We start from the raw sequence: 19,276 nt of genomic DNA, 5'->3' as shown, positions 1-19,276 counted from the left end.
GTGTTTACTGTCTTTTTAAGTCCCGTCTAAAATTGTAAAGTGCTGCGGAATATGTTGGCGCTATAGAAATAAAAATTATTATTATTATTTTTTAACAATTTGCTTGTATGCATCTATACTTTATTTAAATAACTTATTTATCTTAGAGGAAGCTCTTAACTATACTAATATCTCCAGCATATCTATTACCAGTGTAGTCCTTGATATATAAGCTTTATTACCATGTATGAACAATAATTATGTTTACCCCCTTAGACCTTTGCTAACCTGATGATTTTCCATATTTTAATTGATTCCAATCATGTAACTAATACTACAATAAGGATTAATTATTTGCAGTACATTTTGACAGGGATATAATTGCAGCAATTGTTTTGCAGCGTGTAGGGAATGGATTGTGCTGTTTGATGCATGACCCATCTCCTACCCCATCACTGCCCTAAGACTATATGACTGTGATCCTTCTACAACCTCTTTTTTTATAAACTGTTATCTAACAGTAAGAGAAGAGCGAGGAGGAACAGAGATAAGTCAAAGCCAGGAGCAGTATACTGTCAGATCTATGTCAGAAGCAGCAAGACAGCCACCTGTGTACAGAAGATGCACAGACCCTACAGCATCAAAATAGTAGGAATATTGATACATAATTGTAAACTGTCTCATGAAACAGAAGTGACACACAAAAGAACTTACACATGTAAACTAAGGCCTTGTTCACAACGCGTTTCTCACACTGTATTTGGACTCCGTTTGTGTCATTGTATTCTATAGCCCAACGGTGGTTCGTCTGAAGCAAAATCAGCAATTTGAATGTTGCTGCTGCTTTCTCCCACACTTAATCTTAGTACTACGTATGGTTTTATTCTTTGTGGCTTTTTTTCAATGAATAACATTTTATACCTCCACTCTTTGCACAGATCCATGTATGGTCTTCAAAGTATCTTTGTACAAAACAAATATGGCAACAGCGTAACCATTTACATTCTCACCAAATAGGTACCTAAATTAATATAATAAGAAAATATTAGCATAATGTCCAATACATAATTTTTAATTCTAAATAACTAAGTATTAGATGTAATACTGATAATTGACATGTTCTTACGTGGCCTTAATATTTACAACTAGTTCTTCATCCTTATAATAAAAAAACTTCTTTTTTGTTTCCAGCTCAACATTGAAAGTTGGAAGCACTGTAACAAAATCAAAAAACAATTTGGTAATAAAAAGAAATAGCAAAACAAAAATAAATAAATGTTTCTTTTAATGGCTTAGTGTGTCTTCTTATTTCCATACGAAGAGAGGAATAAGGTGCTCACAGATCTCCAACAGAAACAAAGTATCAGACATATTGAAACTACGTCTATACATACAATATTGTTTGCTAAAATCAACATGATCCTCTGACATTTACTACATAGTTAAAATTACAAAGTGCTTGTAAAAACAATCAATTTTGGAATTTACATGTTATTAAAAATCCCCTTTGTTCTGAAGATTAGAGGGATTTTTAAGTCTATAGTTTATTGCTGATTGCATAGGTTACCGGCCAACTCTGCTGTTTATTAGAGGTGGCCTGTCTCCTAGACATGAAGCGCAGCATTTGCAAGTTATGGTCTGAATGTGCCCGGATCCAACAAGATTCAGTGCCCCTCAACCTTTTGATGCCCTAATAGTAAAGGACCTCTGTTTGCGGCATAAGAGAATGCGCATTCCAGACCAGCGACTCAACCATGTCGCCAGTGCAAACATTTAATCATTCTAAGGCTGTGTGCTCACGATGCGTTTTTTAAGCGTTTGCGCAGCGGCAATTCCGCTGCAGAAACGCTTAAAAAACGCTTGGTAGAAGGTCTGCCATGTTCCCCAATGATAATCCGCATGTGCTGTGCACATGCTGCGGAAATTTCCGCTGCGGATTATCATTGCGGAAAAATCCGCAGCATTACCAATTATTTTGCGTAAGCGCTGCGTTTTTGCCGCCATTGACTTGCATTGGAACGCATGGATTACGCATCACTGCATCTGCAGATGCGGAATCCAAGCGTTTCAATGTGCGAATGGTACCCAGGTCTGGAGGAGAGGAGTACCATAGAACCTGTAAAAAAAAGAATAAAATAAAAAATAAATATTATACTTACCTTCTGACAGCCCCCGGTGTGCTTGTCTTCGCTTGCCGGCAGATCGCGGTGGACTGAAGGACCTGCGCTGACATCATTTAGTCATGTGACGGCAGGTCCTTTAGTCTACCTCAAGCTGCCGGCAAGCCAGGACGGATCGAATAAAGACTCCGGGGGCCATCAGAAGGTAAGTATATATTTATTTTTTTATTTTTTACCATTCTTTCGGTCACACTACATAAATCCATGACGTTTGCATGGATTTATATAGTGTGACCAAGTTGTCAAGCACTTTCCAAGTGATGCTAAAATCGCTTGGAAAGCGCTTGTCAACCCACATGCAGAAATGCATGTGAAGAACACTTCACATCCGCTTGTCCCTGGCAGGAAAAACGCATGTACAATCCGCATGTACAATCCGCATGTACAATCCGCATGCGTTTTTTCTGCCAGGGAGATGCAGAAACGCTCAGGAAAAAATCCGGAGCATTTCTGCATCGTGGGCACATAGCCTAAAGCACACCACCTCTGTCAAACAGGAAGAAGGAAGAAAGTAAGTGAAATGTGCTGTTCAATAATGATCGTAAGAACACCTTTTAATATATATATGTAAACTGTGATACTTCTTTACTACCTACCACTTTAGTAACTTACATGTACAGGAGTGACTCAAGGATGTACTTAGCAACTCAAAACTCCAGAAGTAACCTATGCATGCATGAAAATTAAATTATGTGTGACAGCAATGCTATGTGCAGTATTAGTAACTAGAGTTGAGCGGATCTTTTAAAATTCAAATGCACGCACTGTCACGGGTCTGTTGGGTGTGACAGACAGTCATTCTGGATCTGGCTGTAAAAGGTCGTTGCGCTTGGCCTTGCAGTCACCTTTTTGATCCTTTCACCATCCTTCCCTCTCTAGGACCCAGCGGTGAGCTCCAATTTAAGCTGTTAATTAACACACCCTTGCTGGACCTTTAAACAACACCCAGTCTCTCCAGAGAATCGCTGGTGATAGAAGTATTTTCCTCTGTTCAGGCCTGGAGTTCTAGCAGTTGGCTAGTTTCTTCTTCGAGTTCCCTTGTGATCGTTGTCGTGATCACTCTGGTGTCTTCTCAATGCTAAGTGTATCCCCTTGTCGGTTTACCTTTTTCTTTCTTAAGTTGCAGTGGGGCTGACTAGTGCTGACCCCTTCCCCTCCCTACCTAGGACCTAGCTCTAGAGTCAGTCAGGGATTACGTATCCTGCTTGGCGATAGGTGAGGAACCTATTTAGGGACGATAGGGGAGCCAGGGTGTTGTAAGATCTACCTAGGGGTTCCCACTCCCCCTTTCTCTAGTTGTCGGGCTTTCCCCCCTTTTCCCCTCGTCGTATGCTGCATCCTTCCCATACCTAGCATGACACGCACTTTTCTAAATTTTCCTACATTTTTTTATTTGTGGTAATAAATTAAGTGCTGATCTCAATACTGCAAAGCTTCTAAATGCCCAGAAAAAATATGTGTAACAGTAGGAGGTCTCCTAACACTTTATTAAAGGGAATCTTTCAGCAGATTTTTGCTATGTAATCTGATGACAGGATGAGGTAGGGGGCTGAGACACAGATTTCAGGGATGTGTCGCTTATTAGGCTATGTGCTGTTGCTTGCATACAATGAATGTTTTATCACTAGGAGATTATCAATGCCCAGACTAGCTCGCTCCTGCCAAGTGGTCCGACCATGCCCCTCCTCTGATAAGCAGCATACTGTTAATAGACAATGTACCCAGAAAGCCATGGTGTGGACGAGGTCAGCATTCTGAGCTCTGCTACATGCTACACCTAAAATCTCAGATTGTGTCCCAACTGCTGCACCCAGTAAACTAACTGATACATAGTTGGAATCAGGGTCTCTTTTCCTACATTATGCTGCTCTTAGATGAGGTAGCAAAAACCTGATGACAAATTCCCTTTAAACCCCTTTTGAGCTTTTAAATGCAAACAAAGCCTTATTAATGCCCATGTGTCCTCAATCTATCAGGCTAGGTGAAAATGAATGGTATCCGATGGTAAACAACAGCCTATTTAACAACACACTGCAGTATCAGACTTTTTAGGCTACTTAAGTTGTAAAAATGGTCTAAAAATTATCCCTATTAGTCTCAGATGCCTGCATTGCAGGTGTTTATACACAGGCAGTGCATACAGAAAAAGCCATGGCTTTTTTATGCGGAATGGGATGCAAAAATTATCCATTTGTGGAATAACAGGAACTTTGTTCTTTGTTAAATAAAGACGTGATAGGTTTTTCACAAGCAGTCCAAACAGTATCCCTTTATTTAAGGATCAAAAACAGTTGTGCAGTTTTGAATGTGAAAAAGTAATGGCTTCTTAACAAAGAGTAAAAAAAAATCCCTTTTTGGGATCCTCAGCAGGTTTGCTTTTCTCAAAATGATTAAACAATTTGAAAGGCTTTTTATCAAGCCATCCAAAAAACTAACTATTTTCAATGTGAAGAAGCAATGGTTTGTCAACAGGCCTTATAAAAAAAGGATCTCTATTTTGAGAGCCATTCCATGTTTGTGTATCCTCAAGGGAGTATGCTTCCCAACAGCAGTATGTTCTAGCACTATAAAACACCTTGTGCATTTAGGAGATGTGTGACTGGCGTGACTGTGCAGCAACAGTGTGAGAAGCCCCACAGTGGAAAAATATGATGAGGCAGGCAAGGAGATGTTTGGTAGTGTAATGGCAATAATGGCAGAAAAAGTAAAGTATAGTGCCATAAAACACAGTGGGCAGACAGGAGAGTTATGTGCCTGCCATGGCTGTGCAGTGGCAGTGGCAGAAGCCACATGGTAGCGAATTATAACATGGCAGGCAAGGAGATGTCTGGCAGTGTAAGGTCAGCAATGGCAGCCTAAGCCGCAGCAGTGCTACAGTATAGATTTCATGATGTACAGAGAGTATATGAACAGTTAAGTGTGGGTCATCTGCACTGGCGACAGCAGAATGGTGTAGAACATAGACAACGGACAGTCAGGCAGGCAGATGGTATGGCCAATTTGATTGGTATAAGCTGAAGATGTATAAAAGTCAGCACTGATCTAAGCTTGATTCATTTTACCAAATGTTGGGCTTTCCACTCTTGTGGTGGATAACCTGGTCAGATCGGGTGCGATAAAACCACCAACTGCACTGAACTTTCTTTCTGGTATTAAACTGGAGGCTAGACATGACATTACTGGAGCTGACAGGAGCGCCATCTACATGGTCCAGGTCACCATACTTGACTAAATAAAAGTGCATGTTTAATGGAATTAAGTGTTGCCACATCTTTCTTGATATTATGGATTTTTCTCCTGTAATAGTGCTGAGCATCGTCACCTGTTGCATTCATTGCAATATATGTCCTGGATAGCCGCTAATATATGAATCGCACAGTGCGATTAAGAGAAAATATCTTTGTTTTTTATAGACATAACACTACACCCATAATAAACTGGGCCAGTTCTTACCACAGGTACAATCTGTTGACCCAAAAGATATCCTGGGATCGAGGCTCAGGATATCTGCCAAAGAAAGGACTGGCTGTTCAGATGGAGAGTTTCTATTTGCTGAAGTGCTTCCGGCTGTTGAATTGGCTGATAAAAAATTTGGTCAATCATGATAAATATAGTGCAGCTGTTGCTACTGTTTCAGCTACTTGTTGTAGCGCTATCACTGGCACAGGAGGGGGAGCATTGTATCTGGGGATCCCAGAGAAGTCTGCTGGTCAATCATGTAGGTGGCAGGCATCCACTCAGCTAAATTTTGTCAAAGGAGGTAACACTATTTATACTGGTAATAAGCCAATTTGGACTCCATTTTGGAAGCCAAAATAAATCCCCCATATTGTTTTTATATTGAGAGTCTAAAAGTGTGGCTATCCAATATTTACTGCTTTGCTTTATGTTAATAATATATCATCCAACAATTATTGCAGCATACTGCTTACCATGCTCACCAACACGACTGAGGACCCGTTGGATAATTTTCATTATTCAGCAGCAACAGTTGTTTCTCATGGTCAGCGTCATCAACATCATTATCATTTTCACTGTGACAGTTAGCCTCATTCCCTTGCTGTGCCAGGGCTATGTCTCCCACCATATCTACCAGTTGCTGATCCTCATCTTCCTCGCCTTCCTTCAAATCCTGCAGCATGTAACATGGACTTTGAGGGTCCCTAACAGACACTGGGCAGTGATGAATAGGTGCAAGTTTCTGTTCTTCCTCCATCCCCTCTTGCATTCTAGTTAGTGTTTTTGCCATTGCGTCGGTTTAAGTAATGGCCTGCGCTCCTTGCCCCCCTGCTCGATTCACACCTCATGATTTGTCTTTGCTCAGAAGGATACTACTACTGCAAATGCCGCTAACACCATGGCTAGCAGAGCCAGAAACACAGTTTGACATTAAAATTGTGTTCTCTGTCTCCTCCGGCCACATTTTATCTGAGAACAAAGGCTGGCTGCTCAGCTCTTCCAATAAATCAACTGGAAGAAGTTGTTCTGGTGCAGTATGTTCCATACCCACAGGGTGCTGTGGATTAGGGGACTATGGAGCAAAACACCTACAGATGTCATTGATTTAATGGAAATTCCACTCTGCAGAACATTAAATGTTATGGCGGCGAAGAAAGTGGATTGAACAGAACACTGATTCCAGCTCATGGTGCTGCTGTCAGAGACTATATCATCATGCTGTAATTGAGATGAGTGGTATGACTATCACTATACTCCGTAGCATTACAATGATATGGCTTGAAAATTTCCCAGTGTTATGAAACATATCAGGTCATAATTTTTGTCTTTTCATTCATCTAAATTAAGGCATTCTCCTTTTTTATGTATTTCATTAAAAGTTAGGTTTTATTTTCTTGCTCTATGCTGTGTTACACTATATTGTCATTTCATAGATATGATACCTCTTTACTAAATAGGTGTCATATATTGTTCAGCTGTCTCCAAAAAGTAAAACGTGTGTAACTGTGTATAATTTCGTTCAAATTTTTCTTTATTAGGAGGTATAAATAAGTTTTGTTTTAAATTCTCCGCTCACCCATTCTTATCAAAAGTTCCTTAACCCTAAAATACTAGGTTGCTCCATAGGCACACGCACCGAAAGTAATTTGAGCCAACAGCAAGAAGTATTTTTGTGGTGAATGAGATTGTTAAATACTACTAGTAAAACAGTTTCAAAGCCTTTAAACTATTTGCATTTATTTTTTTATACCTTTTTTGTTTAAATTTCATCTAACCCCCTTCAACAAAAATGCAATGTACTACATACTGTATCCCTAAAATACTATGTTGCTAAGTAGCTACACATAGGTTCACGACCAGAAGTGAAGTGTTGGCATCACCATGCAGTGTGCACATTGTACAGTTACTGAATTGGGCAATTAAAACATGTATTTAAAAACTAAAATGTGACATTTCTTTAAAATATTTCAAAAACAACACATCCAAGTTCCTTTACAAAATAGGATAGAACAAGAAAAGCTAGGTAGATTCATGTCCCAATAGCAATATATTTTGGTGGAGTGTATTGGTGTAATATTGAACTATTCAGCAACAAAGTGTACAAAAATAAATATTTATTTATAACGTGCACACTTTGTGAGGTAGTTGTGCTTAAATTTCTGGATTATGTTGATTTTTTTAGGAAGTTAAAAAAAACAGCTTGCCCATCTTACAATGCATGAAACATACTTTGTGACACAGTCTTGGATTCAGAATTTAGTTTTAGTTGCAAAAATAGCATTAAGGGGTTTAATACTGCCCACTCTGTTTGCAGTGTGTGAATATAAGGTGCCCAAAAGAGGTAGTCGTGGGCGAGCTGTAGCCCCTGCTCGCTTTGGCACCCTACAGACAAAGTGTGTCCTCCCTCTGGTGTGCTGCTGTGTATGTGGTGTCTTCCACTTACTTCTGGCCAGCCGGCCTCTTTTGACTCCAGGAATTCCTCTTCTGGAACCAGGGCAGCATAATGCCCAATGGGTTGTCATCTTTCCCACATGTACCGATACAACTTCAGCCCTGGTTCCTGATGTAGGTGAAGCATCTTGGTTGCTTTCTTCTCTAGCCCTAGAGACTCTTCCTCATCAATGACAGTATATCTGGATCCCATTTCTCTCCACCTCTGAGTACTTGAGTCCTGACTAGTGATGAGCGAGCACTAAAATGCTTGGGTGCTCATTGCTCAAAATTGGGGCCTAAAAATTGGTCAAATCGATGAAAACAGTGCTCAAATGACATGGAGACAGCATGGAGAAGACCCCTTGAAGCATCTCTGACTCCCAGGTCACTGCTGTGAACAATGTTGTCAGAGTATTATGCCACTTTTACGAACTGGCAATAAAACATACAAAAACGAAGCCAAAATGGATTTTCCTGGAAAAAATGTTAAGAAACATTTTCTTTCCAGGGTAATGACTTACATATAAGGCAAAATAAATAACCAAAAACAAAAATGCTCCTTCAAACCTTGGGCTATGTTCACGCGTTGTGTTTTTGATGCGTTTTTGCCCTTTTGCATTTCTTTCAACGGTGAAAAATACATTCACCAGTAAATGTAATTATAAAATTGTACTACCTTATCTGGCCATGTAGTGTGTGAGACATGATCAGACACATCCAGAATGAACACTTATTTCCAGCTGATAATACCATCTAGCACCTGTCCCTATTTTAAAAGCAGCTAACAGCGTTATCAATAGGGAATAGATAAGAATATAATTTTTTTTTCAGCACAGACTATAATACAATAACCCCTGACTAAATGCCTGTAAGACGCTATCCCTACTGCTATAGGTCACCAGTACACTAATCTCAGATAAGACAGGTAATATTGTACAATAAAAAATAGATTTTAACCGGCCACAAAATGTTTTGTTTGGACGTGGTAGCAACAAATTGTGAAGGGACACAAGCAACCCTGCCTGCTTTTATGAATTTGTGAGTAAAGATCACCATTAAAAAATATGAATCGGTCAACGAGTGCATGGAAAATATTAATCAAGTAATGCACTGTGGAAGAGATGTATTCGACGACAATGAACAACACTCATCTCCAGCTGATGACTGTCCATGCTCTCCTCCTCATCCTCCCTCTCCTCAGGCCATCCACGCTGAATGGACGGTATGAATGTTGTGTGGGTAGTACCGTCTGTAGTGCAGGAAACCAGCTCCTGTTCCTCCTCCTCCTCATTATCACCCAATCCGCGTTAAGATGATATAAGGCTGGGTTGTGTAGCATCACCCTGTATAGTTCCTTGCTCCATCTCATCGTGCTCCGCCTGCAATGCCTCCTCTTCAATTGTAAGTAGCGAGCGTTTCAGTTGACAGAGCGTCATCGCCACTCAACATCTTGATGGAGTCCTCAAAGTTTTGGAAGATGGCACAGATGTCAGACATCCATGCCCACTCATCAGCTCTTATGTAGGGAGGCTGACCTGAATACCGATGGGCGTGTTGCAGCTGGTATTCAACAACTGCCCTCTGCTGCTCACAAATCTTTCCCAACATATGAAACATTGAGTTCCAATGCGTGGTGACATTGCCAACCAATCGGTGAGCTGGAAGCTGCAAACGGTGCTGAAGCATGGCGAGGGCGCCGGAAGCTGTAGCTGACTTTCTGAAATGGGCACACATGTGGTGTACTTTCACAAGCAGCTTAGGCAGATCCAGATAGGTTTTGAGAAACTGCTGAACCAGTAGATTGAGCACATGGGCCAGGCATAGTATGCGTGCGAGGTTGCCAAGCCTCAGAGCTACCACCAGGTTCGGCCATTGTCACAGACAATCATGCCTGGCTGTAGGTTCAGTGGTGAGAGCCACAGATCTGCCTGCTCTGTTACAGCTTTCAACAACTGTGATGCGGCGAGAGGTTGGTCACCTAAGCATATTAGCTTCAGCACAGCCTGTCGCCACTCGGCTGAGGCAGTGCTTCCAGCTTCTGACTGATGTGGTCATTTTGGAGATGGAGGCTGAAGAGGATGAGGTGCAGGAGCTGTAGAATGTGAGGAAATCCTAAGTGACCCAGGGCCCGCAATCCTCGGCATCGGGAGGATGTGTTCCGTCCCAGGGTTCAACTGGGTCCCAGCTTCCACAATATTAATCCAGTGTGCCATCAGTGAGATATACCGTCACTGGCCACAAGCACTTGTCCACGTGTCCGTGGTTAGGTGGACTTTCCCAGTAACTGCGTTGTTGAGGGCACAGCTAATGTTGTGGGACACGTGCTCGTGTAATGCGGGGACGGCACACCGGGAGAAATAGTGGTGGCTGGGGTTGCGGAAAGCTTCCGTCTCCATGAGCCTAAAAGGCAACATTTCCAGTGCAAGCAACTGAGAAATGTGGCAGTTTAGTATTGTGGATTGTGGGTGGTTGGCTGCGTATTTGCGTTTGCATTCAATGGACTGGGGAAGGGACAACTGAACACTGCGCTGGGACAAGGACCTGGATGTGGTTGCTGATGGTGGTGGTTGCAAGTGTGCAACAACGGGTGCAGTGTGGGAGGCATCTTCGCCTGTGCCATGGACAGGGGATTGGCATGCACATACAACAGCGGAACAGGCAGTGGTGTCACCCGCAGACACTGGTTCTGGACCCTGGCATTTGGCCCAACTAGTTGGGTACATTGCTGTCATGTGCCTCAGCATGCTGGTGGTGGTCAGGCTGGTAGTTTTGCTGCCCCTGCTGATGCCGACATGGCAGATGTTGCAAATGGCCTTTTTGGAGTTAACTGGACAGTCTTTAAAAAAGAGCCAGACTCTGTAAGTCCTAACAGTTGGACTGGACTGGCAACTTCTCTCCTGTTTGTGTTCTGGGGAACAGTTGCCCGCCTTGTGTCTGTGGCCACCCCACTGCTTTTTCCTGCCTGTTGTGGTGCTACGGCTTCCTCCCTTTCTGTGCTGCTGTCCTCGCTATGCATGACACCTTCCCAGGTTGGATCAGTGACTTCATTGTCCACCACCTCGTCTTCCACGTACGCACCCTGGGCCTCCCCCTGACTTGCTGGCAATTGTATCTCTCTTTCCCTTTGCATTTTTGAAGGTGGTAACAGCATTCTGCACCACGGAGATGGATACTCACCACTGTGAGGTTCATTAAGTTACGTTTTTAAGTCACTTTGCACTTTATAGCACAGAGTCACTTTTTGCTCTTCTGCATTACTAGTGCTCCCCAAAATACCAAACATACTCCCCTGAGGAATTCTCCATAAGGAGAAAGAAACACGTCGGGAGGGATTTTTTGTGTGTTATGTTATAAGATGCATTTGGGTACTGCCCTTCTTAGGGCAGGAGCTAACACCAGAGGCACGACAGGGTAGATTTCTATATCCTTAAAGAACAAATTGAGTGAACTAAATGAAAAACCCTGGATGATGTCCATATGCAAGAAATGGGTGAGATCTACACATACTATTAATGTTGGTTAATCAGGATAGCACTTTATTATTGTTTAAGTTATTTAACGGTCAGGACAAAACGAACATCATCGGCCATTATATTTTTAGTTGGTCATATCGTGTGTCCTGAAGTTAATAGGGGCTAATGAATAGCTGGTATTGGATATCAGAGGTATAAACTATTTTTAGAGATTTATTAAAGGTTATATTTTAAGAGATACCTCTTAGCTTTTATATATTGTTGATACTGAGATGATTTTCTTCGTAAGTTAAGCAGATTATAGCTATTCAACTGCAATTGTATCTCATCATCATCCAACTCTTGCAACAGTAATTGTACTTTCCCACCATCACCTTTGTGTGACCGTGGCTGCTCAAATATTTTTGCATCGCTACATGCGATCTCCTCATGCCTCGCTTCAAGCGTGCTTGGCGAGAGGCCCAAAAATTATGGAAACACCGGGCTCAGAGGATGTTCATTCAGTTGTTTAATGTTGTTGAAAAAAAGCAGATCACGGACATGGCACAAAACTAAAGTCATTTCAAATGGCAACTTTAGGGCTTTAAGAAACACTAAGAGAAATCAAGATTAAAAATGCTGTACTCAGTAAGGGTAATTTTTTTCAGACCAAGCAGAGGGAAAAAATTATGGAATCACTCAATTCTGAGGAAAAAATTATGGAATCATGAAAAATAAACGCACAAAAGAACACTCCAATACATCACTAGTATTTTGTTGCACCACCTCTTGCTTTAATAACAGCTTGCAGTCTCTGAGGCATGGACTTAATGAGTGACAAACAGTACTCTTCATCAATCTGGCTCCAACTTTCTCTGATTGCTGTTGCCAGATCAGCTTTGCAGATTGGAGCCTTGTCATGGACCATTTTCTTCAACTTCCACCAAAGATTTTCAATTGGATTGAGATCCGGACTATTTGCAGGCCATGAAATTGACCTTATGTGTCTTCTTTGAAGGAATGTTTTCACCGTTTTTGCTCTATGGCATGATGCATTATCATCTTGAAAAATGATGTCATCATCCCCAAACATCCTTTCAATTGATGGGATAAGAAGACTGTCCAAAATATCAATGTGAACTTGGGCATTTATTGAAGATGTAATGACAGCCATCTCCCCAGTGCCTTTACCTAACATGCAGCCCCATATCATCAATGACTGTGGAAATTTGCATGTTCTCTTCATGCAGTCATCTTTATAAATCTGATTGGAACGGCACCAAACAAAAGTTCCAGCATAATCACCTTGCCCAATGCAGATTCGCGATTCATCACTGAATATGACTTTCATCCAGTCATCCACAGTCCCCGATTGCTTTTCCTTAGCCCATTGTAACCTTATTTTTTCTGTTTAGGTGTTAATGATGGCTTATGTTTAGCTTTTCTGTATGTAAATCCCATTTCCTTTATGTGGTTTCTTATAGTTCGGTCAAAGACATTGGCTCCAGTTTCCTCCCATTCGTTCCTCATTTGTTTTGTTGTGCATTTCCTGTTTTGGAGACATATTGCTTTAAGTTTACGGTCTTGACGCTTTGATGTCTTCCTTGGTCTACCAGTATGTTTGCCTTTAACAACCTTCCCATGTTGTTTGTATTTGGTTCAGATTTTAGACACAGCTGACTGTGAACAACCAACATCTTTTGCAACATTGCATGATGATTTACCTTCTTTTAAGAGTTTGATAATGCTCTCCTTTGTTTCAATTGACAACTCTCGTGTTGGAGCCATGATTCATGTCAGTCCACTTGGTGCAACAGCTCTCCAAGGTGTGATCACTCCTTTTCAGATGCAGACTAACGAGCAGATCTAATTTGATACAGGTGTTAGTTTTGGAAATGAAAATTTACAGGGTGTTTCCATAATTTTTTCCTCAGAATTGAGTGATTCCATATTTTTTTCCCTTTGCTTGGTCTGAAAAAAATTACCCTTACTGAGTACCACATTTTTAATCTTGATTTCTTTTAGTGTTTCTTAAAGCCCTAAAGTTGCCATTTGAAATGACTTTAGTTTTGTGCCATGTCTGTGATCTGCTTTTTTTCAACAACATTAAAAACAAATTAATGAACATCCTCCGAGCCCGGTGATTCCAAAATTTTTGCTAGGGGTTGTATAAATGGAAAAGTGAAAAGTTCTTCGGAGTGTCCAAGTGTGGGATCGCTTGTCTCCAGGCACTCGGCATGATGGGAGGAAGGAGGATCAGGGTGAGGAATATGTGTTCCAGACTCACGGCTACTGAGACTGGACCTTGTTGAAGACAGGGTGGTGGCAAACTGACTGGAAGCATTATTTCCTATCCAACCAACAACATTTTTACAATGCTCTGGCTTCAAGAGTGGTGTTAAGTGGCCCCCTAGAAAGTGAGACAGGAAGCTAGGACAACATGATGTGGGTGCCTGTTGTGCTCCCTCAGCAGGCACAATTTCAGCTTGCCCACGGCCTCGGCCTCTGATTGCACCATCACGTCCACTTCCCCGTCTCTTGCCACACACCTTTCCCATTCTAAACAGAGTATAATATTTGTCAAGTTCCCAAAAATGTCAGGATTATTACTACATTAATATAGGATCACGTCTGATGACCACGGTTTTAGGTAGTGGCCTAATAGATATGGTATCGATCAGCGACTAAATGTTATTAAGTTTGAACACACAACTGGCAGACTTTAAATGGAGTATAATATTTGTCACGTTCCCAAAAAGTCAGGATTGTTACCACAGTAATATAGGATCACGCCTGATGATGAACAAGTTTCTCTGCTTCCACAATACAGCAATGCTATTAAACTCAACCAAATCTGGCTGTATGCTGCTAACAAGCAAATGGAGCAGTAAAAATTGTGTATTATATTGCTTTTCAACAAAATAATCAGGATTAAGAGCAAATAAATTATTAGCCCTGATATCTAGGGCTATGGATATGAGTAACAGTTGCAGAAAGAACATGCAATTGACCCTATTCTGTTGTATACGCCCTCCACAAACTCTGCCTGCCTAACTACTGCTATCACCAGGATTAATATGCATGAGAATTAGTCCTTAGAAGGACTGTTAGTTTAGATTCAGAATAGTGTGGAATACCTCACTAGAATAAATGCCAATTCTCTCCCTCACTCAGCAGCACCTCTCCCTAATCTGCCTGTCTGACGGGTAGGCTGTGATGAGCATAGGGTACCGGGTCTTATATAGACCCGATGACGCTATGCGGCCAGCTAATCACTGTAATGCCACAACCAACATGGCTGCGGCATTGCAGTGACTGGCAGGCAATCCCTGCATGTTAATTCGCTGTCTAAACAGCGCCAAATTGCGGGGCAGGGACTCAAGCTCCCACCCGAGCAATTCAAAAATGCTCGCCGAGCACCGAGCATCTCGAGCACTGAGGGGCTGGAGCAAGTATCGAATAGTGGCGAGCTCATCACTAGTCCTGACTTCTTCTGCAGCCTCGCAGACAGAATGTGCCCCCAGGCCTCCGACGACTTTCTCGAGGTTCCCAGGCCGGCTAAGGGGACTCTTGTGGAGGGATTCTCTGGTGATCCACTGTCAGGGATACTAGGCCCACTTCTACCCCAGCAGCCCTTACAGAACCTGTTAGCTTTCTGCAGTACTGCACACTACTGATTGTGCTCGCTTCCTGCTCTTGGCACTAGCACTCCCCCTACTTGGCCGGTTGTTACAGTTAACTCTACCTAGGCCAAACTGCAGCCCCAGAGGGTTATAACTTCAAGAACGTGCTTTAAACCCTTTCTAGTATCAGGGGTAGACTATCACCTCCTCCACTACTACATGAAGAATTTAAAAAAAGCCTGCTATTAAGGTGCTGTTACTGCAATATCTCTCAGATCAATGAATTCAGTCACACTGAGTGATAAAACAGCTACAGAACTTCCTTATATATCACTTGAATATTTGCATTAGTATTCACAGACTAGCACTCCCATGTTTAACCCCTTTCTGACGTGGTATGTAATAGTACGCACCACGCCAGCACCCCCTGTTCCGGCGCTGAGCTCGCACTGAACCGGGCACATGTCAGCTGATTCTTACAGCTGACATGTCCCTGCAACAGCCTCGGGTGGAATCGTGATCCACCCGCGGCTGTTAACTAGTTAAATTCCGCTGTCAATCAATGAAAAAAATAAGCCTTCACCCAGCCCTAGATCCTGAAAAATGGAGACGCTACGGGTCTTGGAAAATGGCGCCATTTTTTTATTTTTTTTTTTATTTTTTTTTTTAGCAAACTTTGGAATTTTTTTTCACCACTTAAGTAAAAAAGAACCTGTGCATGTTTGGTGTCTACGAACTCATAATAACCTGGAGAATTATAATGGCAGGTCAGTTTTAGCATTTAGTGAACGTGGAAAGAAAAAAAAAAAAACAACTGTGGAATTGCATTTTTTTCCAATTTCACCGCACATGGAATTTTTTCCCCGTTTTCCAGTACATGATATGGTAAAACCAGTGATGGTGTTTAAAAGTACAACTCGTCCCGTAAAAAATAAGCCCTCACATGCCAATATTGAACAAAAAATAAAAAAGTTCTGGCTCTGGAAAGAAGGGGAGCAAAAAACAAAAACGAAAAAACGGAAAATGCTCCGGTCATGAAGGGGTTAAAGGGAACCTGTCACCAGGTTTTTACCATATAAAGCGGGCATCACCTGTAATCCCTCTTAGACACAGCATTCTAGAATGCTGTGTCTATGTTCCCAATGTGCTTTGCATAACATAAAAATAGCTTTTATTATACTCACCTACAGTGCTGTGCTGTTCAAAGGGTGTCGCTGGTATTGATTCGGTGCCTCATCTCTTCTTTTGATCACCGTCCTCCTCATTGCTCTGTGTGGATGACGCATCCTACATCATCTCCACAGTGTCCACCATCGAGCTCCTGCGCAGGCGCACTTCTCTCTGCCCTGCCGAGGGCAGAGCAAAGTACTATAATGCACATATCCGGGGTGAGGGCAAAGAGCACTGGTGCATGCACCGTACAATACTTTGCTCTGCCCTCGGCAGGGCAGAGAAAAGTGCGCCTGCACAGGAGAGTGAAAGGGAACACTGTGTGGATGATGTAGGATGCGTCATTGGGGACGTACATACATTATACTAGAATGGTTTATATGAGGACTTACAGGTGCTGGCCCTACTTTATATGGGAAAAACCTGGTGACCGGTTCCCTTTAAACTGCTTGAGCACTGAAAGTAGTACATTACAATTAGACTAGGCCGTTTTATATCAATAAGTGGAATGAGTTTATTGCTCTGACTTGCTATCCTCAACACTGTACAAGTATAAAATGGCGCTCATTGGCCAGCCCCCATCTTTTATTCTGCCTGTTATATCCCCCTAACTGGCTGCACTAGACCACTTGATGTGATAGCTGTAGTGTGGCTGTGCCTGACATCATCAGCCTGCTCTCTAAGTCTTCTCTGAGTGTGTAAAATAGCGCTGTGAATTTTTTTTAGGCCGATGTGAGTCAAATCGCAGTATATATACAGGGTGGTCCAAAAGTAGGTGGCCAGAAAATAATGACATTTATTATGATTTATATATAAAATTATATTTACTAACACAAGCATAACATTGACAATTAAATTTTATTCTGAACAATAATACAAAAGCCCTTAAATTTTATCAGCGCAGGTGCTCAAACTGTTTTCCATTACAATTTGCACAGCTTTGAAGTCTGCCTCTTACACTTCGACACACTTTTTTGCACAAGTCTCTTTGGGTATTAATTTCTTGAAATGCATCTCTTATGTAATTTTTCAAATCACTGACACTTTTTGGTTTTCGACTATAAACTTTGTCCTTGAGTACTCCCCAAAAGAAAAAATCCATTGGGGTCAAGTCTGGTGAACGTGCCGGCCAATCAAGTGGGCCTCTTCGGCCAATCCATTTATTAGGAAATGTTTCATCAAGATACTCGCGGACTACGCTTGAATAATGTGGAGGGGCCCCATCTTGTTGGAAATAAAGACTTTTTTTTTCAAAGAGTCTGTGAGGAATGAAAAGTGGAATCTGATTGGTTGCTAAGGGCAACTGAGCCAGTTTCACTTTACACCATGTTTGATAAATCTCCCCCTTCATAACCTTATTACACTTTCTGTCCACCTACTTTTGGACCACCCTGTATATATATAGTGGTAGATCGCTCACTCAACTGCACACGGAAGAAGACACTGGTACGCTGTCTCTTTAAATTTCATGTTGGTTTATTAAGTGTGGCATAAACCAACATTTAAGTCGATAAAAGAAAACACAGCCCGCTGGGCAAAACAGGAAAAAGCTAAACAAAATAGCAACACAAAGCACAGTCCTTGTGGTAGCAGGGATCCGCCTGTTCAGAGTTTAGCAACTCCACATGGTTCAGGTCAGCTCAACACATACAGTACAGTCCAAAAGTTTGGACACACCTTCTCATTTAAAGATTTTTCTGTATTTTCATGACTATGAAAATTGTACATTCACACTGAAGGCATCAAAACTATGAATTAACACATGTGGAATTATATAGTTAACAAAAAAGTGTGAAACAACTGAAAATATGTCTTATATTCTAGGTTCTTCAAAGTAGCCACCTTTTGCTTTGATGACTGCTTTGCACACTCTTGGCATTCTCTTGATGAGCTTCAAGAGGTAGTCACCGGAAATGGTCTTCCAACAATCTTCAAGGAGTTCCCAGAGATGCTTAGCACTTGTTGGCCCTTTTGCCTTCACTCTGCCATCCAGCTCACCCCAAACCATCTCGATTGGGTTCAGGTCTGGTGACTGTGGAGGCCAGGTCATCTGGCGTAGCACCCCATCACTCTCCTTCTTGGTCAAATAGCCCTTATGACTCACCCCTGGGCCGTGGGGTACCCGGAACCAGGCCTTCTTGTGTACGGTGCTGATGGGGATAGTAGTGGCAACCCGATCCCGTGGCTCAGAGGGGTCAGACCAAATTGTGGCAGTCTATTTATCAGTGTTTTGAATGTCCGACTACGCCACCCGTGGATTGAGGTCAGAGATAACCACCGCTGCGAGGCAGACCACTGAGGCTGGTGTTGATGCGCAGCGCAGGGATGGGATAACTCCACACGGGAAGAGTGTAGCCTCAGGGCAGTGTATATGGATGCTGGGGGGTGATGGTGCAGGCGCAGCAGAAATCACACAGAGTCCAATGATGCAGTCCAAGGTCTTTTACTCACAGTTGTTATCCAAGTCACTTCCGTCGGCAAGGACTGCCTGCCCGAGCCTTGCTGCGTCCACCAGGTGAGGGGCTCGGTCAACCCCCAGGCAATTCAGGAGTATGGCACAGGACCCCCTTCTGTCCTTTCTCTGGCCTCTCGTGCCCCACCAATGACCAAACTTCTGTCCAGCTACCGCGGACCGTGTCGGGCAAACGTTGGCCTCCGCTTCCCGCTATCCTATATGGCGCCTTCCTAGCAGGTTTGGCGGGGGGGGTCGCACCAATAAATGATCACGACATCCGGTTCTTGGCTCACGGATAATTTACCTCCACCAACTTGGGAATCCGGTACCCTTCCACAGCCTGACCCTTCACCCGATATAACGCGGGTTTGCAATGGTTGCTGTCCGTTCTGCTCTCTTGGGGTCCCTTCTGCCTTCTTGTTTCTGGAGCCTTTCTACTCCTCTGTCTCTTCTCCTTCCTTCCTTCTCCTTCTTCTCTTCTCCTCTCTGGCCCCGGCCTTCTCTCCAGGCCTGCCTCGTGGAGCT

The 19,276-nt window shown here is 42.5% G+C and overlaps 1 protein-coding gene across 2 annotated transcripts in view; it reads right to left on the bottom strand.

Annotated features, from left to right (window-relative positions):
- LOC141153639 (venom factor-like) overlaps window positions 1-19,276 on the bottom strand; it is a 302,324-nt gene that overhangs the window by 229,943 nt on the left and 53,105 nt on the right. For both annotated transcript variants that reach the window (XM_073638632.1, XM_073638641.1), the window contains exons 7-8: window positions 1,106-1,193; window positions 901-1,000 (exon numbers count right to left, since the gene is read on the bottom strand). In XM_073638632.1, coding sequence (XP_073494733.1) covers window positions 901-1,000; window positions 1,106-1,193 — 188 coding nt within the window. The remainder of the gene's footprint in view (window positions 1-900; window positions 1,001-1,105; window positions 1,194-19,276) is intronic.

The sequence above is a fragment of the Phyllobates terribilis genome, unplaced genomic scaffold (assembly GCF_046119375.1).
Source record: "Phyllobates terribilis strain yellow unplaced genomic scaffold, ASM4611937v1 Scaffold_1__5_contigs__length_1240528914, whole genome shotgun sequence".
NCBI classification, from domain to species: domain Eukaryota; kingdom Metazoa; phylum Chordata; class Amphibia; order Anura; family Dendrobatidae; genus Phyllobates; species Phyllobates terribilis.
The sequence above is the reverse complement of the archived record's forward strand: the minus strand, read 5'-3'. Positions and strand labels throughout refer to the sequence as shown.